General features: G+C 51.2%; 1 protein-coding gene across 10 annotated transcripts in view; it reads right to left on the reverse strand.

Moving 5' to 3' along the window:
- Nucleotides 1–23,123, reverse strand: part of CHD3 (chromodomain helicase DNA binding protein 3) — a 1,503,198-nt gene that overhangs the window by 873,827 nt on the left and 606,248 nt on the right. For all 10 annotated transcript variants that reach the window (XM_069218663.1, XM_069218665.1, XM_069218664.1 and 7 more), the window contains exon 18: nt 567–740. In XM_069218663.1, coding sequence (XP_069074764.1) covers nt 567–740 — 174 coding nt within the window. The remainder of the gene's footprint in view (nt 1–566; nt 741–23,123) is intronic.

Genomic DNA, 23,123 nt, shown 5'->3' on the forward strand with positions numbered 1-23,123 from the left:
TCATGCTAGATTGTTAAATTAGAAAGGGCTTCAATGTCTCTGTGCATGCACATATGAACGTGTGCATGCTTCATGACGGAAGTTTCAAATTTGGAAGAGGTTTTCTTTGCTAGAAAACCTATTCCAAAATTGCCATCCATGTGTGTGCATACATCTTCATACACGTGCATGCATGCAATTAAAAAATAATTGGCAAAGCCATTAGTGTTGCATTTAAGAGCCGCCACCTACTGGCTAAACCACTGCTTCTTGATGAATGTTTCCTTAATTCTATACATTTTCCTGAGGTTAACTTTTTGGCTGAATTCTGTAAAATGCAAAACTGGTCTAATTCTCTGTTAGATGCAAAATAATGCCTATCTCTACATCTGGACACAGTGACAATGTTTCTTTACCAAAACCCCAGGGTTCAAAACTTTTAGGAATTTTTTCCAATGCGATGAGAGCTTGCATAAATCAGCCATTGCAGTCCCCCTCTAGAGAGATTGCTTTCCATGCAGACCCTATATTATGGAGAAGATTGTTGGTGTGCCTTCCACAGCTAGTAGTAAAGAGAGCGGCCTTACTTCTGCATGTTGCTGAGCTCCACCCGCACAATCAGTTCTGTCTTGGCAGGCATGTTCTTAAAGACGTCAGCTTTGAGGCGCCGTAGCATGTGAGGCCCCAAAAGATCATGAAGCTTCTTAATCTGGTCCTCCTTGGAGATATCGGCAAACTCTTCCAGGAAACCCTCCAGGTTACTATGTGGGGGAAAAGTAACATATTAGAATGAGAAAATCATACAAATGAGTGAAGATTAGATCTGTTTCGCTGCTTTATCAATGGCCCCATTGACAGTCTTATCCAGTTTAGATATTGAACAGCTCAGTGGAAGAAATATGCGGGTTAACAGAAACAAAATGACGTGTATTATGCTATGAAAACAAAAACAATTTTAAAGCACCAAAGTATTATATATTGAGCCTAAAATACCTCAGAATAAAGCATTCACACAGCTGTTTAAAAGAGGTGATTTACTTTGGCTAAAGGTAATAGCTACCACCCACATTTCAATCTGTAATGCTGCAGGTGCTTCCTGTTCTAGCGTCAGACAATTTGCTGCCTTAACTTGCCCGTAGAAAATGTGTGATTGAGTTTGACTAAAAGGAGAAATGTTACGGAAACTTCTGAGGAATTCAAGCCACGATGTTGCTACAGTGTCCCATTATACGTGTTAATTTGTCCCAGAATATGTCTACATGAATACGGAGAGGGATTAGTGTGTAACCCTTAAGGGTCCTCATCTCGTCTCAGTGCTATGCTATTGCCTCAATGGATCTAGCTATCCTGGAAGCCTTTCTGAACTTGCATACGATGCGGAGAAGAAGCACTTTCATCCTGGCAAGACCTTTCTGTTCATGCATCAGAGTATGTTGTGGTGACTGTGCGATAAACAACTAAAGTGGCAGATTATACACATAGTTTTAAGGTTTAAGAGAAAGTACTGTATTTCAGTAAGGACCTAACTGTCAAATGTATAATTTGTCAGAAGACATGCCAGAAGTTTGACCTCTGTCTTTGAACTACTGCAAATGTGACAAGATAAATACAGAATTTAAAGGCATCTTTATGTTATTGGTTGGACTTTCAACCCACCAAAAACAGGCATTTGACCCACCAGTAGGTCGCGACCTACAGTTGAACCACTTGTCTTGTCAAATGAACTTTTGTCAATTTTATATCAAGAGATTCAGCTCAAAAACAAGGGTGAAAAGCACAGTTAAACTCGGCTGACCTCTAAAACTCTATTTTTGCTGCATTTTATTTAGCATACACTTGGCGCAAGGGAATTAGAGCGCTTTATATGAGCACCAGATTACTTTATACAATGTCAAATGATTAGATCTTGTTTTTCCTGGCACAGAGAGATTAAGGCGGTCATTACAACATTGGCGGTAAAAGCCACTTAACGCCGTGCAGAAGACCGCCAACACACCGCCGTGGACGTGGAAAACCACTATAGCTATTATGACCCACAGCACGGAATCCGCCAAAATTCAGACACCCACACAAGTCCGCCACACCAAAGGTCAGTGAAAAACTGGTAAAAATAAAACCTCCACCGTCACGCCAACAGGAATACGCCCACACTATCACGGCACACGAATCCACGCGGCGGTTTTTCAACAGCGGTATTCCATTTGCGGTACACACAGCCGCGTTCAAAATGCACACACATCTCCAAAACACAGCCACATTGGACAATTCAAAATACACACACCTGATACAAATACACACACCACTTCCACACACCCAATACAATATAAAACACACACCTACATCACCCACAAACACCGATGACAAAAAATCACGAACGAAGGCCAGAGAGAGACACCACCATCAACAATACCAGCATCCACAGGCACACAACACCATCACCCACATAACTTCCACGCACCTCACTCTACACACCACTACATATCAGCACACTTATCACCCCACACATCATCTACACCACCCCAAGGCACAGCAAAGACACCCCAGGTTCTCGGAGAAGGAGCTCAGGGTCATGGTGGAGGAAATCATCCTGGTAGAGCCACAGCTATTCGGATCACAGGTGTAGCACACCTCAATTGCAAGGAAGATGGAGCTATTGCAGAGAATAGTGGACAGGGTCAATGCAGTGGGACAGCACCCAAGAAATCGGGAGGACATCAGGAAGAGGTGGAACGACCTACGGGGTAAGGTGCGTTCCGTGGTCTCAAGACACCACCTGGCGGTTCAGCGGACTGGCGGCGGACCCCCACCTCCTCCCCCACAACTAACAACATGGGAGGAGCAGGTCTTGGCGATTCTGCATCCTGAGGGCCTTGCAGGAGTAGGTGGCGGAATGGACTCTGGTAAGTCAAATCCTAACTATTACATCCCCCACCCTACCTGCATGCCAGCACATACCCCCACCCTCACCCCCATCACTCTAACTCCTCACAAATGTCCCAACATCACAAACCACACATCCTAACCCCAAGCCCTGCATGCAACAACAAAGCATGGACACCCATCACTAAAGCATGGCCACTGCACATACCCATACACCCCCCTAACCCATCAAAACACAAGGTCCCACAACGGAATGCAAGCACTGGGGTACACGGTCACCCACCCATTGCACACCATGGCACACACAGATGTAATAAACATCCTTGTATACCCCTGCAGGACCCCTACCCAACGTCACCGGACAGGAGGGTCCACACATGTCCACACCACCAACAGAAGAGGCCCACAGTGATGACAGCACCTCTGTCCAACTGGATCTAGATGACCAGCCCGGCCCATCGGGGACCTCGGGACAGTCGGTTCCCCTCACACAGTCACAGGCCACCACAGAGCTTCCCCCCTCTGAAAACACCAGCACAGCACCCACCCAGCTGGCCCATACCTCCGTCCCCAGGACACGTCAATCAGCTGTGTGTCCACCACTACAGGGAACCCAGTCTAACCCACCACCCCAACAACAACAGGGACCTGGGGGCAATGGTATTGGGCACACGGTCCAGGGGACGGAGGCGCAGGAACACAGGGGAACTGGGAGAGCTGCTGTGCGACAGGGGGCGGACAGGTCCAGGGAACCCACTCGCCACGAAGCCCTCTCCAACATCATGTGAGCATACCACCACTCCCAGGAGACGATGGCAACGGTACTGGCCAAGTTTCAGGAGACCCAGCGCCTGCAGGGGGAACAGTATTTGGGCTTCAGGGAGGAACTCAGAGTCATCAATTCCATCCTGGGCACCATCGTAGGGGTGCTGAAGGAAGTACTCAACACCAGGAGGGACACTGTGGCACTACAAGGGGCACCTGACACTAGCCTGGACGATGAACTGCCCACCACCTCCGCCGGCACTAGTGGACAGGACGCACCGCCACAGGACCACCGCACCTGCACCCCACCCCCTGCAGAGGGAGAACCACCCTGCAAGCGGTCCCTAAGATCCAGGACAAAGACAGAGAATGATGCCAAGACCCCCGCCAAGAATTGAGACCACCCTGATTGTCTTCCTACTGTCCCAATTTGTCACCCTGTCCATCCTTAAACTGCCCCAGCTCCACTTCCTATGCCCATTTGGACAATGCACCTGTGAGACTTATAGACTGGACTCTGCCATGGACATTCCTCCGCCATCACCCCTCACCATTTTGCTACCCCCTCCAATTTTGAGCACTAAAATAAACACCCTTAAAGCACAAAACAATCTGGAGTTAGTCTGTGATTTCGAAATAGTGTATTAGCAATTACAGTGTCAAAATGCTCTTTCAAATGTAATGTCAACATACCTATGTAACACAGCTCTAGTCTATGAGGAAACAAAGCAGATGTCACACTGTAGGACCCACATCTGTGAAATCGTAAGGGAAAGTGACAACTCAGTGACCATACACTGGGTGAAAACGACAGACAGTAGAGAGGTAGTAGTCTTAAAGTACATGTAGTAGGCAGGTTTGTATTCTTACCTGTGTTTCACTGGAAATATTGCTGGATCACTGAGTCCCTGTTGTCCAGGTCTTCTTCTGCTTCCTCCTCTTCATTGTCCACAGGCTTCACAGCTGCAACAACAGCCATCTGGACCATCCTCCTGCAGAAAAGGCACCTGTCGTCGCAAAGCCAAGTTGTGAAGCTTACAGCAGGCCACGATGATCTGGCACACCTTCTTTGGTGAGTAGAATAGGGATCCACCTGTCATTTGGAGGCACCTGAACCTGGCCTTCAGGAGGCCGAAGGTCCGCTCGATCACCCTCCTAGTTCACCCATGGGCCTCATTGTAGTGTTCCTCACCCCTTGTCCTGGGATTCCTCACTGGGGTCAGTAGCCATGACAGGTTGGGGTAACCAGAGTCACTTGCAAATGGCGAGGGACAACTGTTAGACACACACTAACCTGGAGGGATAACCCCAGACCCAGACAACCATTCCCACTGTCTTGCTTCCAGGTGCTCACCTAATAGCCACACAAGGTGCCTCTGGAGATGACCCATCACATAAGGGATGCTGCTATTCCGCAGGATGTAGGCGTCATGCATTGAGCCAGGGAACTTGGCATTCACATTGGAGATGTACTGGTTGGCCAAACATACCATCTGTACATTCATCGAATGATAACTCTTCCGGTTTCTGTACACCTGTTCACTCCTGTGGGGGGGTACCAAAGCCACATGTGTCCCCTCAATGGCACCTATGATGTTGGGGATATGTCCCAGGGCATAGAAATCACCTTTCACTGCAGGCAAATCCTCCACCTGAGGGAAAACGATGTAGCTCCACATGTGTTTCAGCAGGGCAGACAACACTCTGGACAACACGTTGGAAAACATAGGCTGGGACATCCCTGATGCTATGGCCACTGTTGTTTGAAATGACCCACTTGCAAGGAAATGGAGTACTGACAGCACCTGCACTTGAGGGGGGATTCCTGTGGGATGGCGGATAGCTGACATCAGGTCTGGCTCCAACTGGGTTCACAGTTCCTGGATTGTAGCACGGTCAAGCCTGTATGTGATGATCACGTCTTTCCTCCATTGTCGACAGGTCCACCAACGGTCGGTACACCGGAGGATGCCGCCATCTCCTCGTTACATGTCCCAGCGGACGGTGCCTATGAAGGACAACAGCCAGCACAGAGTCAAACAACTCAGAGGTACGTACCCACAGCATACACAGAACACCAATCATAATCTAAAAAGTGGCCTGTATGTGTGTTGAGTCTAGGCCTAGGTATGTGTGACGCAGTTGAAAATGAAGCCATGTGGGCCCCTGAAATGGCGGCTGCCTGACCTCTAAAGTAGGAAAATGGGATGTGAGGTAACTGCGCTGGCGTTGTACACCGTCGCGGTAGGCGGTCGAAGACAGCGGCGCAATGCTGCATTGGTTAACATTGGACCCTATGGGTCCCAGGAGCCAATTACGATGTATGCCGGCAGTGACGGTACGCACTGCCGCGGACGTGACCACCATTTTCTATCACTTTAATCACTCCATACCTGATCTTCAACAGGAGAGGACCTACACTGCAAGTGCTGCTGTGACCTCGGTCTGGAAGAGACAATGGCTCGAGTGTCTGGGTAAAGGTCCCCTGCCTTCACATCGGAGGAGTTGGAGAAACTCGTGGATGGGGTCCTCCCCCAGTACACGCTACTCTACGGCCCTCCAGACGAACAGGTAAGTACACTGGGAGCATGTTGTATGGGCTATGCCTGTGTGGAGTGGGGTGGATGAAAGATGGGGGGGGAGATTGAGGCGTGCATTAAACAACGGTGAGTGCATGTGCCACATGGCAAGGGTAGGGATGGGGGCCAATGAGTGTGACGGTGCAGTTGATAATAATTTTCTCTTCCCCCTGTACAAATCATGTAGGTCAGCGCCCACCAGAAAAAATATATTTGGCGTGCCATCGCCAAGGACGTCTGGACCCTGGGGGTCTACCACAGACGGAGAACCCACTGCCGGAAAAGATGGGAGGACATTCGCCGCTGGAGCAAGAAGACGGCGAAGGCTCAGCTGGGGATGGCCTCCCAAAATGGGGGGGGGTGGGGTGCCCGTCGCACCAGGGCCCCCTGATGTTCAGGATCCTGGCAGTGGCGTACCCGGAGTTGGATGGGCACTTGAGGGCATCACAGCAGCCACAAGGGGGTGAGTACACTCTCATTCTGCTGATTTTGTACGAGTGGAGGGGTCTGGGTGGGGCAGGTGGGCTGTGGGTTTCCCTAGGCCAGGGCGAGTTCCGTAGGCAAGGTCCCTCCGTAAGGCAGGCCATGTGACACCTCACCCCATCTCTGTAGACTGCCAAGTACACCTAGTCATGCCCCTGTGTCATCCATGTGTGCAGATGTTGTCCATAGCCTATTAGGCCATTACCAGGAATTGAACAGTGGAGCCCAAGAGCGCGGCGTAGTGCAGGGGGCTTGTGTGTATGCCGTGTCCGCCAACGGTAGCGGTTATGCATGCACTCCACATGTCTTTCTTCTGTCGTCGTCCCCCTTTTTGTGGTCTCCCTGTTCTTGTGTGCATTAGCATCATCAGGCGGAGGAGCAGTGGCCCCCGGAGCACGAGGGGGCTGCATCCCACATGGCCATTGAGGGCCACACTACGGACTCGGACTTCACCAGTGGGACGGAGGGCGAGGGGAGCTCCACGGGGGGAAAGGAGCGGAGACCAGTGACACGGACTCGTCCTCTGATGGGAGCTCCCTTGTGGTGGTGGCAACATCTGTGCCCCCCCATCTACAGGTACAGCCGCCACCCCCCCTTCAAGCACCGCCCTCCCAGCAGCCCCTCAGACTTTGCCCCCGTGCCCGCTCACCCGGGAGGGTGGGCATCACCTTCGTCCCAGGCACCTCAGGCCCTGCCCCAGTCACCCCTGCTGCCCCCTGTGAGGAGTCCACTGACCTCCTCAGTTCCCTCACTGTTGGGCAGTCTACCATTTTGAATGCCACCCAGGGTATAGAAAGGCAGTTGCAACAAACAAATGCATTCCTGGAGGGCATTAATTCTGGTCAGGCGGCCCTTCAGCGAGCTTTTCAGACTCTGGCCTCAGCACTGATGGCAGCCATTGTCCCTGTGTCTAGCCTCCCCCCTCCAACTTCCTCCACCCAGACCTAATCCCCTGTACCCCAGCCTATCCCAAGCACACCTCTAGACCAGCATGCACATATGTCAACACACAAGGGAAGCTCAGGCAAACATAAGCACCACACATCCCACAGGCACTCACGCAAGCATCAGACACATGCAGACACACCAACATCCACTGCCTCCACTGTGTCCCCCTCCTCCTCATCTCCCTCCTCCCTCCCAGTCTCGTCTACACTCACACCTGCATGCACTACCCCTACAGCCACTATGTCCATCACCAGCACACACACCACCACACCCCGCTCACGTGCAGTCACCACCCCCACTACCATTCACACATCCCCTGTGTCCTCTCCCAGTGTGTCTGTGACACCCCCTCCCAAGATACACAAACTCAGGCACACACCCACCCACCAGCCATCCACTTCGCGACAGCCTCCAGCGCATGCACCTTCACCCAAAGTCAGCAAACAAACACCTCCTACAACCACAACCTCTTCCTCCACTCCCAAACCCCCTCCAGCTACCCGTCCCAGTGTCTCCAAAAAAACTTTTCCTGTCCAACCTTGACCTCTTTCCCACACCTCCCCCACCCTGTCCGTCTCCTAGGTCCCGAACAAGCACCTCAGCCACAACATCTCCGGGACCAGTGGTGCCTGTAGTCACCGGAATATGGAGTGCACCGCCCACCATGGCAGCCAGTGTGGCACGGAGCCACAGCACAGACAGTCCCCCACCTGTGAAGCATCAGAAGTTGGCCAGTGTCCGGCGGGAGAGGGGGAAGACTCCAGCCACCAAAGCCGCTCCCAGGGGTACAGGTGGGAGTGTGGAGTCAGCAGTGACACCTTCCAAGGTGGGAAGGGGGCACAAGAAACTCAGCAAGTCTGGGAAGAGCAGCACGGCGGAGAAGACCGCCATCATCCCCGCTGCCCAGGAGCCCACCGCCAGCACCAGCCCAGCTGCCCAGGAGCCCACCGCCAGCACCAGCCCAACTGCCCAGGAGGCCACCGCCAGCACCGGCCCTGCTGCCCAGGAGGCCACCGCCACCAGCCCTGCTGCCCAGGAGGCCGCCGCCAGCACCAGCCCTGCTGCCCAGGAGCCCACCGCCAGCACCAGCCCAGCTGCCCAGGAGGCCACCAGCCCTGCTGCCCAGGAGGCCACCGCCAGCACCAGCCCTGCTGCCCAGGAGGCCACCGCCAGCACCAGCCTGGCTGCCCAGCATGCCAGCGCCAGCTCTGCTGCCCAGGAGGCCACCGCCAGCACCAGCCCTGTTGCCCAGGAGGCCACCGCCATCATCCCCGCTGGGCCAGAGTGGACCGCCAGCACAAGCCCCGCTGGGCCATGAAGGACCACCAGCACAAGCCCCGCTGGGCTAGAGAGGACCGCCAGCACAAGCCCCGCTGGGCCAGAGAGGACCGTCAGCACAAGCCCCGCTGGGCCAGAGAGGACCGCCAGCACAAGCCCCGCTGGGCCATGAAGGACCGCCAGCAGCTGAGTCACTGCAAAGGAGCACGCTGCTCCAAGCACCGCTGAACAGGGCACCGCCGTCTCAAGCAACGCTGAACAGGGCACCGCCGTGTCAAGCTCCGCTGAACAGTGCACCGCCGTCTCAAGCACCGCTGAACTGGGCACGCCGTCTCAAGCACCGCGGAACTGGGCACCGCCGTCTCAACCACCGCTGAACTGGGCACCGCCGTCTCAAGCAATGCTGGCCCATGAGCGCCAAGGGCACTGACGCTACTGAGTCCGTCACGGGCAGAATGCAGTACTCTGGGCACCATGCCCCCTCCCGAACCAGTGGAGACTGTCATCCTCTACCTCTGTCCTTAGCAGGATGAAGCACTCCGGGCACCATGCTCCTCCAGAACCAGTGGAGACTGTCATCCACTACCTCTGTCCTTAGCAGGATGAAGCATTCTGGCACCATTCCCCCTCCAGAACCAGAGGAGAGATCCATCCACTACCTCTGTCCTTAGCAGGATGAAGCACTCTGGGCACCATGCCCCCTCCAGAACCAGTGGAGAGATCCATCCACTACCTCTGTCCTTAGCAGGATGAAGCACTCTGGGCACCATGCCCCCTCCAGAACCAGTGGAGACTGCCATCCAGTACCTATGTCCTTAGCAGGATGAAGCACTCTGGGCACCATGCCCCCTCCAGAACCAGTGGAGACTGTTATCCATTTGAGAGACTGTGGCTTTGCACTCCCCAGGATGAAACAGTGGGCAACCCACCCACTGTAAAGACTTGAGAGACTGTGGCTTTGCACTCCCCAGGATTGAACAGTGGGCAACCAACCCACTGTAGAGACTTGAGAGACTGTGCCTTTGCACTCCCCAGGATGGAACAGTGGGCAACCCACCCACTGTAGAGACTTGAGAGACTGTGGCTTTGCACTCCCCAGGATGGAACAGTGGGCAACCCACCCACTCTACAGACTTGAGAGACTGTGGCTTTGCACTCCCCAGGATTGAACAGTGGGCATGTGGCCCTCTCGTGGATTTGGCGTTGTGCACTCAACCGGCTGAGGTGCCCACCCTTTCCCTCCCCCTGAGGTGCCTTTCTTTCCTGCTCTCTGATGCCCCTGCAGTGTTCTCTCCGTCATGGTCGGGGATCTTGTGTGGGCCTCGCCCATACCGTGTGGGCCCAGTGTTCCACGGACTTAATTGGAAAACTACCTGGACTACCATGCTTGTTGTATATTTTGTTAATGGTGTATATATATATATATATATATATTTTAGCCTACTTGCTTTTAATATATTACAATGGTTACACTCATTTTCTTTGGTCTTTGCATTCTTCCGGGGGGGTTGGTGGGTGTAACTGTGATGTATCAATATGTATTAGTGTGTGTGTTGTTGTGGGTGAGGGTGGGGGTGGGGGTGTTGCGTGTGTGTGTCCCTGTTTTTTCCCTCCCCCCTCCCCTGTGTCGTAGGTGCAGTACTCACCGTGGTCTTCGCCGCCAGCATTCGTGCTCCTGGTAGAGGAGCAGGAAGACTATCGCAGGGAGAATTTGGAGTTCCGGATCCATGGTGTCCTCGTTCCTCGTGGGGTGTGTAGAGGTGAGCGTTTTCCCTTCAGAATCCTGTTTCTGCAGTGTTTTTATCCGTGTTGAATCCGCCCCGGAAGAGGTGGCGGATTGATAGGTTGTGATACTGTGGGCGGTACTTTGTCTCCCGCCTGTCTGTTGGTGGTGACCGTCCCACTGTTTGTTTGTACCGCCATGGCAGTCGGAGTGTTAAAGTGTCTGTCTTTGTTGGCGGTTTCCGCCACGGTCGTAATTGCAAAGATTTTACCGCCGGCCTGTTGGCGGTCTTACCGCCGCTTTAAATCCGACCACCAGGGTTGTAATGACCACCTAAGTGATTACGCCCAAAATCAGAAAATGTTTGAGCCGAGGACAGGACTCGAATGTAGTTCCCCATTTCCAAAGTCACTAGTTCAGGCCTTTAGACAACACCTCCTGTCCTTACTTTGCCCCACTCAGCAGGTGGGCGAGCTGCCGACTTTGGAATTTTTAAAATGCACTCTTAATGAGCACTTTGGCATTAAGGGCCATATGTACGAACACTTTTTCCCATAGACACAGAATGGGTAAAAACATTAGCTATATCTGGCCCTAAATTCCTAAGACGGAAAAGTTACTCATTTGCACTCCTAGATCTCCATCATAACCCCACAGAACCTATGAACAGTGATTAGCTCCCATGGAGATGAGGAAGAGAACTCAAGGCTTGAGCCTGTCTTGAACCCTGTGTCCGGCTCTAGCATCTCGAGGTTCGCTTGGACTCGCGAGCAAAATTCGAGCCGATCGTTTATGTTGCTTCTGCCAGCTCTCACCTCAGCCTCCAACATGAACCCCTAGAGCGGTGTGTGCGGACATAGTGCTGCTGACTGCAGGAACCTGCTGCCCGTGTCCGTTATTTGGCCTGAGCCCCTGTCTGCCAATGCACATAAAACACTTGCAGTTGATTTTAATTGCCAGTGAATGTAAAGCTCATAAAAAAGTTCAATTATACTATGTACATTAAGGCTTGGATAACGTTAATTCTCTTGTCACTGTGAGACAATGCATCTAACAAGCAATATAAATAAGGACGTTTTTAGCATTCTTCTAAGTCAATGAGGGAGAGAATGGACCGCTAAGGAAGAGGAAGTGTGTTCCAGGCTTTAGCAGTTTGGGAAGAAAATCACTGAGACAGCTGTGAGGCCAGTATTGCCCCTGAGTTAGTTAGAGGACGAATAGACTAATGAGTCACTTTAATGTTTTCTCTCACATTGCTAAGTGGGGGGGAAAAAAACACAAAGTCAGACTACTTTGAAATTTGCTTTGATGAGAGTCAACGATTTTTGCTCTGTGTCCCGGTATTGTTTCAGCCTATAAGCAGTCATGTGATTAAATTACAATTCCCAAAAACAAAGAAATATCAATCATGTAAAATTCAGCTGATCGTTTAAATACTTGATTGTTAAACCATTTCAACTGCAACAAAAAAGGCACTGTAAAAGAATAATCATAATTTGTATAATCTCTCCATCACCACCCTCCAGAAGCATGCACCGGAGCTCGGGCCAAAACAGCACCTGTGCTAATAATATACAAGCCATTAGCACTGTATAAGTCTATTTATAAGTGTACAGGGATGAAGAAAGTTTCGGGGGCACTGGAGAGTTACATTCCTGCCTAGTCTGATACTGTAAATGAGCAAACCATGTCATGTTAATTTCCCCTAGCCATATATCATCTGCTACTTTGAATTGTAAAAAATGAGATGCTGAGAAGAACGAGTTACTTATCTTCGGTAACAATTTTTCTGGTGGATACATTAGCTACCTGTGGATTCCTCACATATTGATTCCTCACCTATTGATTACTCCCATTGCGCCAGCATTCGACGGAAATCTTCTTCCTAGCTTCTGCACGTCGACAAGGACGTCACAATTGCCCACGCGACGCCGTCTGCCATCATACAGTCAATAAGAGGTCCTCGCCGTCGTGCCGACGTCAGTTCCCTTTTTTCCGTGCCATTCGAACGACGGTTATCTTCGAGGGAGCTACTGTTGCTACTCGACGTAGTTACAGTTATTTTTGCTGTTTTTGCTTTGAGACATTACAATGTCGCCAAGAAAGACAAGATTCAAGCCCTGCAACGAGTGTGGTGGCAAAATGTCAGTTACGGACCCACATTCTGACTGTTGGTGGTGTCTTAGTTCCGACCACGACATTGACAAGTGCGATTCTTGTCAACGTATGAATCCAAAGGCCTTAAAAGAACGTGAGGCCAAGCTTTTTTTGGCGAAGTCAAAGAAAAAGGAGAAAAGACATCACCGCAAGTCGTCTTCACCTTCGACTCGACGTCGGAAGACTTGGAAAGTTAGTCCCACCGTCTCTCCCCAGCCGTCGACGCCGTTGGCATCTCCGACTTCCCCGACATCGCCTGTTAATCCTCCTTCGGTGTTTGAGATTCCACGGCGTCAAGAGTTTTCTCCGACTTTGCAGACGTCGGGACCGGCGTCGATGTCGCCTTTAACCCAGGCACCTCAGTACCCGGCTTTCCCGGCCCCTGGAGCCGATAGTTCTGCATTCTTGAATGCGATGTTCTCCATCTTTCAACAGATGGCTCCAGGTGGTGGACCGGCTGGTCCTTCAGGCCCTTTGGCCTTCAACATGGGTGCTCCGGCTCCGCTACGACCGGCACCCTTTATGCCCTTTCTTCCCTTGGGAAATGTGGGCTCAGCGCCGGTGTAGGCGCCTGTGGCGTCAGCGTCTCAGCCAGCGACGCCGAGTAGACCTGCATCGGCCCCGGAACACTCTTCTGTCCGTCCTACTCCTCGGCAATTGTGACGTCCTCGTCGACGTGCAGAAGATTTCCGTCGAATGTTGGCGCAATGGGAGTATTCAATAGGTGAGGAATCAATAGGTGAGGAATCCACAGGTAGTTGTATCCATCAGAAATATATATTTTCAGTAGACATTTTGTACAAAATGTCATAAAGTGCACAATGGTTCCTAGTGCCCCGAAAGTACAAATGCACAAATAATATCCTACAAAACACAGGCCCAGCATGATATAAAAACATATTCACATTTAATTCAGTCTCTTTCGAGTCCCACATACAGCATTCACAGTGAGCCTATAAGCCATATTGTTGTACAGGAGAATGCAAATGCAGTCTCTTGTCTGGCAGTGATTTAGCGCAAAGAAGCATAAAGTGAAAGTCAATTTCTATCCTCACCACCTAGTGTACAGCTGCAAGTACTTGTGCATGATTTACTGTTTGATCATTTTAGTGTGTAGACCATTACCGGTAATGTGCCTAGCCTGAACCTCATGTACAGTGATCTTTTTATCTTTGGATAAAGTAGCTCCATATATTTTTCAAATGAGCCTCTGGACTTAGATCCAGGAACTGTGCCATTAGTTTGCCTCCTTGTTTGAAAGCTTCAGTTACCAGAGGGTGCAGTATTGTTTTTTCATTAACTGCAAGCTTGGCCTGTTCATCCTCTCTGGTTCGGACCAAACTAGTATATTTAAATGTTTGCACTGTGATTGGGCCAGGGCATTCTGCGTGATGCATTATTCCATTAGATATTTAGCTAAATCCCCAATTTAGGTTTGGTCTAGGGACAGAACCAGTGCGAAACAGGTTTAAGGGCCAGCAGTGCTTCAACACTAGACATACCCAGCTCAGACCTTAATGTGATCATTGGCGTTCTAGGGCCAAGATACAGTAAGTGCCAAAGAAATTGAGTATCTAATTTTTGCATTCCTGGGCCTCCCTGTGTCCTCAAAGACCTGCTCCAGGAGAGACTTCAGCCAGGGCTTTTCGTTTGATCATTTTGGTGGGAGGATTTGATTGGTTTACGGCCAAATCTATTCGAAACGTGTAGGACCACACTAGCAAACTGGCTCAAGATAGTTTCACATTATTGCAAACTGTGAACTATATTTAGAGCCACGTTATTGATTTTTAAATGTGTTTATCAGAATGGACAATGTTGGTGTTGATTATGAGCTGTTTTGATGTACAATAATTTTTAACACTCGAGTAACTTTGCACTGATATCTCTGAGCTGGCTAGTAATACGACATCATATGCAAATAGAAGAATGTTTTTATTGTCGCCAGTACATCCGGGTCCACAGCAAGCAAAAGCTGACCTACATCATTTATAAATAGACTGAATAATGTGGGAAGAAGCACACACCGTTGTCTCATGCCTGAACTGACAAAATTCAGTGTACAATTGCCTTCAGGGCCATATGCCACTATGACTGAATTGCCTTAATTTAGTGGTTTTATGGTAGAGAAAAGTTTATCAGGAATGCCTTGTACTTTGAGATTGAGCCATAATCGCGATCTGGCCAAAAAATCGAAGGCTGTTTTCAAGTCTATGAAGACAATGTACAGTGGTGAGTTTTTATTTGTATGTATTTTAAACATATACAATACAGTTGCATGGCTTAGTCAATCGCGCCTTGCCTTTCCTAAAAACCCACTTGGAGAGGGGACAAGATATTTTTTTGTTTTTAACCCATGCTTCTACGTGGGTAAGGAGTAATTTGCCATAAAACTTTCAAGTGCCATTCAGCAAGGAAACTGGTTGATAATTTGCCAGTTCATTACGTGATCAATGTATTCTTTGTTCAGCCAATTACAGTCATAAAGGTTTACATAAGAACACATAAGTAAAACAAGTTTTACAGTAAAATCCAAAGGACAATTGTGGAAAAGGTATGCAAATCAAATACCGATATTAGGGAATTTTTGAGTTCTGAGGCAGGTATTAATAAAAAGACTCACATAAAAATAATTACATGTAATTACATGTAACCCAAAATGCCCCCGATTTTAAAATCCTAAAAATCCAAGAATTTCTGTTAGTAACATACTATGGACAGTCAGGCTTTATACAATAGATTCTTATACAGTGATCCTTCACTTGTTTTGAAGTCGGGATTGCTCCCCACGCCACACAGCTCCACCTGACTGTGCCTGTGTCCGCTTCCACACCCTCGCTGCTGCTGCAAGTTCGAGGCCCTCCTCAAACCGCAGGCTCCCACCTGCGCCTCTTCCCTGGTGGCCAGTGGTGAGCCTGTACTTATTTTGTGTCTGTCTTGTGTCTGCTGTCATATTATTTGCTGCCTTTTTACTGTATATCTGCATTTTGCTCTTCACGGTTCTCTCTCTGTGTCCCCTATTTCATTCGCCAGCTTCCCCTTCGTTCTTCCCGCCGCTGCGTCCCTGCCCCCCTCGTGCGCTCATTTGCGCTCCGCTCCCGCCTCTCAGCTGCTCCTCCTGCTTCCCAGCTGCTCCTCCCTCCCACCTCCCCTTCTTAATGGCAGCTGCTGCGCGTGCCAGAGGCAAGCCCATCTGCGCCCGTCCGCGCCTGGACTGCGCCCAGCGCCAGGCCCCCTGGTCCCCATGACCGCCATGTAGCCCGACAGTGCTACGACGCCAACACCCTCCACGCCCTCAACGCCAGCCGATCAGCCACCTGCTTCCAGGCCACCCCGAAGCGCATCCACTGACCCTTCTTCTGTCAGAGCTGCAACTTCACCAGCCCCCGAGCCGCCGCACGCTCACCAGAGCCGGACGCAACCACCTTAGATGCATCCTTCTCAACACCCGCTTCGTCCACAAGCATGCCATCGAACTCTGGGACCTTCTCGTCTCTTCCTCCCCGGACTTTGCCTTCTTGACAGAGACCTGGATGAACCCATCCTCGGCACCCGACATTGCCGTAGCCATCCCAGACGGCTACAAGATCACCCGCAGAGACCCCACCAACAGACCGGGAGGAGGGATTGCCATCGTCCACAGGAACACCATCAGAATCTCGACCAACACCATAGACACCCTCAGCACCGCCGAACAGCTGCACTTCCAGATCCACATCGACCCCAAGACCACCCTCATAGGAACCCTTGTCTACAGACCCTACGCGGACCTCGGCCGCGGTTCAACGACTCCCTCGCTGACATTGTCAGCACACAAGCCCTTGCCTCTACAGACTACATCCTCCTCGGAGACCTGAACTTCCATCTCGAGAACACCAATGACAGCAACTCCACCGCCCTGCTCAACAACCTCGCCAACCCTGGACTCAAACAGCTTGTCACCCACCCACTCCGCCGGACACACGCTCGAACCCATCTTCTCTGCCAGCAGCCACGTCACCTTCAGCCACACCACTGAACTCCACTGGACCAACCACAGCTGCATCCACTTCACCTTTGAGAAATCCACCACGCACCATCACCCGCAACGGATTCCCCTGAAGCAGCTGGAACAAGGTCACCGAAGCCGAGTTGATCTCCCCCCTCACCCAAGCCCCACCAACCGACACCACCGACACCGACACAGCTGCACGCAACCTCAGGCAATGGATCGACGACTGCGCCAACGCTCTTGCCCGATCAAGAAACCCTCCAACAACTGCACCGAGAGAAATGCCATCTGGTTCACCACCGACCTCCAGGCTTCCAAACAGACGTGCCGAAGACTCGAGAAGAAAAGGCGCCACAAACAGACAGCGATCACCCATACGGCCCTCAAAAACACCATCCGCAGGCACCACCAGCTCATCCAGACCGCCAAGAGTTCCTCCTACAAAGAACGCATCGACAACAATGCGCACAACAACAAAGAGCTCTTCAACATCATGAAGGAACTCTCCACCCCCAGCTCCAGCACCAATGACATCCCACCTTCGCAAGACCTCTGCGACTCCCTAGCCACATTCTTTCACAGCAAGATCGCAGACATCCACAACAGTTTTAACACCAAGACCCCCCCGACAGTCACCAACACCTCAGACTCACCGTCCCCCAGCCACACCAACCTCCTGCTCTCCTGGACCCACGTCAACGACGATGACACCACCAAAATCATGAACACCATTCACTCCGGCTCACCATCCGACCCCTGCCCGCATCACATCTTCAACAAAGCGAGCTCCATCATCGCCCCCCAACTCTGGATGATCATCAACAGCTCCTTCGAGACCGCCACCTTACCGGAAAGCTGGAAGCATGCCGAGATCAACGACTTACTCAAAAAACCCAAGGCGGACCCAAAGGACCTCAAAAACTACCGGCCCAACTCAAAGTGAGAGATAGTGTGCACAGAGTCCAAGGGCTCCCCTTATAGGTTGATAGTGGCAAAATTAGATAATACTAATGCTCTATTTTGTGGTAATGTGGTCAAGCAGTAGGCTTATCAGAGGCTAGTGTTAAGCATTTGTTGTACACATGCAGGCAATAAATGAGAACACACACTCAAAGACTTAACTCCAGGCCAATAGGTTTTATATAGAAAAATATTCTTATTTTAATTTATTTTAGAACCACAAAATTCAGAATTTAGGTAAGTACATATATTGTAAGGTACTTCACACAGGTAAGTATGGAATTTTGAATTAAAACAGTAATATACACACTTTTGGCAAAAATTGCAATAAGCTATTTTAAAAGTGGACACTGCAAAAATCAACAGTTCCTGGGGGAGGTAAGTAATAGTTAGTTTCTCAGGTAAGTAAAGCACTTACAAGTTCAGTTTTCTGGGCATAGGCAGCCCACCGTTGGGGGTTCAAGGCAACCCCAAACATTCAGCAGAAGCAACACAGGTCTGGTCAGGTGCAGAGGTCAAAGGAGGGCCCAATTAACATAGGCGACTATGGAGAATACGGGTGCTCCGGTTCCAGTATGCTAGCAGGCAAGTACCTGCATCCTCAGGGAGCAGACTAGGGTTTTTTTGTAGAGCACTGGTGGGGGGGGGGGGGGACACACAGTGTAGGAAGCTGGCTCTGTATATACTATTTCAAAGTAAGAAATAGTGTGCACAGAGTCCAAGGGTTCCCCTTAGAGGTAAGATAGTGGCAAAAGTAGATAATTCTAATGCTCTATTTTGTGGTAGTGTGGTTGAGCAGGCAGTAGGCTTATCAGAGGGTATTGTTAAGCATTTGTAGTACACACACAGGCAATAAACGAGGAACACACACTCAAAGACTTACTCCAGGCCAATAGGTTTTTATATTGAAAAATATATTTTCTTAGTTTATTTTAAGAACCACAGGTTCAAGATTTACAGTTAAAACTTTAAATGTAAGGTACTTCACTTAGATACTTCAGGAACTTTGAATAAAAGCAATATCATCTACAGTCTTTGTACAAATGGCAATAAGCTATTTTCAAAGTGGACACTGCAAAAATCAACAGTTCCTGGGGGAAGTAAGTAAAGGTTAGTTTTGAAGGTAAGTAAAACACTTACAAATCTCAAGTTTGGGGCATAGGCAGCCCACCGTTGGGGGTTCAAGGCAACCCCAAAGTTACCACACCAGCAGCTCAGGGCCGGTCAGGTGCAGAGGTCAAAGAGGTGCCCAAAACACATAGGCGCCTATGGGAAACAGGGGTGCACTGGTTCCGGTCTGCCAGCAGGTAAGTACTTGCGTCCTCGGGGGCAGACCAGGGGGGTTTTGTAGAACACCGGGTGGGACACAAGAAGGCACAGAAAGTACACCCTCAGCGGCACAGGGGCGGCCGAGTGCAGTGGGCAAACAGGCATCGGGTTTTAGATTGAAAACAATGGAGGGACCCGGGGTTCACTTCAACGATGCAGGCAGGCACAGGGGGGGCTCCTCGGGGTAGCCACCACCTGGTCTAGGCAGAGGGTCACCTGGGGGTCGCTCCTGCACTAGAGTTCGGTTCCCTCAGGTCCTGGGGGCTGCGGGTGCAGTGTTGGTTCCAGGCGTCGGGTCCCTTGTTACAGGCAGTCGCGGTCAGGGGGAGCCTCTGGATTCTCTCTGAAGGCGTCGCAGTGGGGGCTCAGGGGGGTTGTCTCTGGTTACTCACGGGCTCGCAGTCACCGGGGACTCCTCCCTGAGGTGTTTGTTTTCTGCAGGTCTAGCCGGGGGCGTTGGGTGCACAGTGGGAAGTTTCACGCTTCCGGCGGGAAACGTGAAGTCTTTAAAGTTGCTTCTTTGTTGCAAAGAAGTTGCAGGTTTTTGAACAGGTCCGCTGTTCACAGGAGTTTCTTGGTCCTGGGGGTCAGGGCAGTCCTCTGAGGCTTCAGAGGTCGCTGGTCCCTGTCAGATGCGTCCCTGGAGCAGGTTTTCAAAGTTGGAGACAGGCCGGTAGGGCTGGGGCCAAATCAATTGTCGTCTTCCTCCTTTCCTCCTTCTCTGCAGGCTTGTAGGTCAGCAGTCCTTCTTCTTTCTTCAGGTTGCAGGAATCTGATTTCCTGGGATCTGGGGAGCCCCGAAATACTGAATTTAGGGGTGTGTTTAGATCTGGGAGGGCAGTAGCCAATGGATACTGTCCTTGAGGGTGGCTACACCCTCTTTGTGCCTCCTCCCTGTGGGGAGGGGGGCATATCCCTAATCCTATTAGGGGAATCCTCCAAACTCAAGATGGAGGATTTCTCAAGGCAGGGGTCACCTCAGCTCAGGACACCTTAGGGGCTGTCCTGACTGGTGGGTGACTCCTCCTTGTTTTTCTCATTATCTCCTCCAGTCTTGCTGCCAAAAGAGGGGGCAGTGGCCGGAGGGACAGGCATCTCCACTAGCTGGGATGCCCTGGGGCGCTGTAACAAAAGGGGTGAGCCTTTGAGGCTCACCGCCAGGAGTTACCATTCCTGCAGAGGGAGGTTGGAAGCACCTCCACCCAGTACAGGCTTTGTTCCTGGCCACAGAGTGACAAAGGCAGTCTCCCCATGTGGCCAGCAACATGTCTGGTGTGTGGCAGGCTGGCAGGAACAGGTCAGCCAACACTGGAAGTCAGGTATGTTTTCAGGGGACATCTCTAAGATTCCCTCTGGGTGTATTTTACAATAAATTGCACACTGGCATCAGTGTGCATTTATTGTGCTGAGAAGTTTGATACCAAACTTCCCAGTTTTCAGTGTAGTCATTATGGAACTGTGGAGTTCGTGTTTGACAAACTCCCAGACCATATACTCTTCTGGCTACCTTGCACTTAATATGTCTAAGGTTTTGCTTAGACACTGTAGGGGCATAGTGCTCATGCACATATGTCCTCACCTGTGGTATAGTGCACCCTGCCTTAGGGCTGTAAGGCCTGCTAGAGGGGTGACATACCTATGCCACAGGCAGTGTGAGGTTGGCATGGCACTCTGAGGGGAGTATCATGTCGACTTAGTCATTTTCTCCCCACCAGCACACACAAGCTGTGAGGCAGTGTGCATGTGCTGAGTGAGGGGTCCCCAGGGTGGCATAAGACATGCTGCAGCCCTTAGAGACCTTCCCTGGCATCAGGCCCTTGGTACCAGGGGTACCAGTTACAAGGGACTTACCTGAGTGCCAGGGTTGGGCCAATTGTGGAGACAAAGGTACAGTTTAGGGAAAGAACACTGGTGCTGGGGCCTGGTTAGCAGGGTCCCAGCACACTTCCAAATCATAACTTAGCATCAGCAAAGGCAAAATAGTCAGGGGGTAACCATGCCAAGGAGGCATTTCCTTACACAAAGACACACAAAATACACCCTCAGCAGCACAGGGGCGGCCGGGTGCAGTGTGCAAAGTAGGTGTCGGGTTTTGCGCTGAAAGCAATGGAGGGACCCGGGGGTCACTCTGGCGATGCAGGCAGGGCACAGGGGGGCTTCTCGGGGCCAGCTAACAACTGGGCTAGAATGAGGGCCGCCTGCTGATCACTCCTGCACTGGTAGTTGGTTCCTCTCGGTCCTGAGGGCTGTGGGTGCAGTGCTTGGTCCAGGCGTTGGGTTCCTTTGTCACCAGGCAGTCGCGTTCATGGGGAGCATCTGGATCCTCTCTGCAGGTGTCGCTGTGGGGTGGCAGGGAGGTCGACACAGGGTGCCCAAATCGTTGGAGTCACCTGGGGGTCCTCTCCGTGGTGTTGGTTCTTCTGGACACGAGCCGGGGGCATCGGGTGCAGAGTGTGAAGACTCACGCTTTCGCAGTGAGGCGAGAGTCTCTTTAAAGTTGGTTTCTTGTTGCAGTTTTTTGACAGAGCTGCTGTCCTCAGGAGGTTCTTGGTCCTTCAGGTGCAGGCCAGTCCTCTGAGTCCTCAGAGGTCGCTGGTCCCGCTGGGTGCGTCGCTGTGCAGGTTCTTTGAGTCCAGAGACAGGCTGGTAGGACTGGGGCCAAGTCAGTTGTTGTCTCCGTCGTCTCTGCGGGGCTTCCAGGTCAGCAGTCCTTCTTCTTTCTTCAGGTTGCAGGAATCGGATTTCCTGGGTTCAGGGTCACCCCTAAATACTCAATTTAGGGGGGTGTTTAGGTCTGGGGGCAGTAGCCAATGGCTACTGTCCTGGAGGGTGGCTACACCCTCTTTGTGCCTCCTCCCGGAGGGGGGCACATCCCTATTCCTTGAGGGGGAATCCTCCAAAACAAGATGGAGGATTTCTTAAGGCAGGCGTCACCTCAGCTCAGGACACCTTACGATCTGTCCTGGCTGGTGGGTGACTCCTCCTTGTTTTTCTCATTATCTACTCCGGGCTTGCCGCCAAAAGTAGGGGCTGTGTCTGGAGGGGCAGGAATCTCCACTAGCTGGAGTGGCCTAGGGTGCTGTAACACCAGGGTTGAGCCTTTGAGGCTCACCACCAGGTGTTACAGTTCCTGCAGAGGGAGGTGAGAAGCACCTCCACCCAGTGCAGACTTTGTTCCTGGCCACAGAGTGACAAAGGCACTCACCCCATGTGGCCAGAAACCCGTCTGGATCTGGCAGGCTGGCAGGAACTGGTCAGCCTAACACTAGAAATTGGACTGGTATACAGGGGGCATCGTTAAGATGCCCTCTGTGTGCATTTGTCAATAAATCCCACACTGCCATGAGTGTGTATTTATTGTGCTGAGAAGTTTGATACCAAACTTCCCAGAATTCAGTGTAGCCATTATGGAACTGCGGAGTTCGTGTTTGACAGTGTAGAGGCACAGTGCTCATGCAACTATGCCCTCACCTGTGGTATAGTACACCCTGCCTTAGGGCAGTAAGGCCTGCTAGAGCCGTGACTTACCTATGCCAGAGGCAGTGGGTTGTGGGCATGGTACTCTGAGGGGAGTGCCATGTCGACTTAGTTATTTTCTCCCCACCAGCACACACAAGCTGTGAGGCAGTGTGCATGTCCTGAGTGAGGGTCCCCAGGGTGGCATAATACATGCTGCAGCCCTCAGAGACCTTCCCTGGCATCAGGGCCCTTGGTACCAGGGGTACCAGTTACAAGGGACTTACCTGAGTGCCAGGGTTGTGCCAATTGTGGAGACAAAGGTACAGTTTAGGGAAAGAACACTGGTGCTGGGGCCTGGTTAGCAGGGTCCCAGCACACTTTCAATCATAACTAGCAATAACAAAAGGCAAAAAGGTAGGGGATAACCATGCCATGAGAGGCATTTTCCTACAATATCTCTTAGGAGTGCCCAAGGTGGAACCCTGACGGGCAAGGGAAAGAACAAAGAGAAGAACTTGAGAAAGAGGAGCAGATAGAGGATTGAAAGATTTGTCGATGCACATACCACAAATTTCTTCCAACGACAAGCGTA

This window comes from Pleurodeles waltl, chromosome 12, assembly GCF_031143425.1.
Source record: "Pleurodeles waltl isolate 20211129_DDA chromosome 12, aPleWal1.hap1.20221129, whole genome shotgun sequence".
NCBI classification, from domain to species: Eukaryota; Metazoa; Chordata; class Amphibia; order Caudata; family Salamandridae; genus Pleurodeles; species Pleurodeles waltl.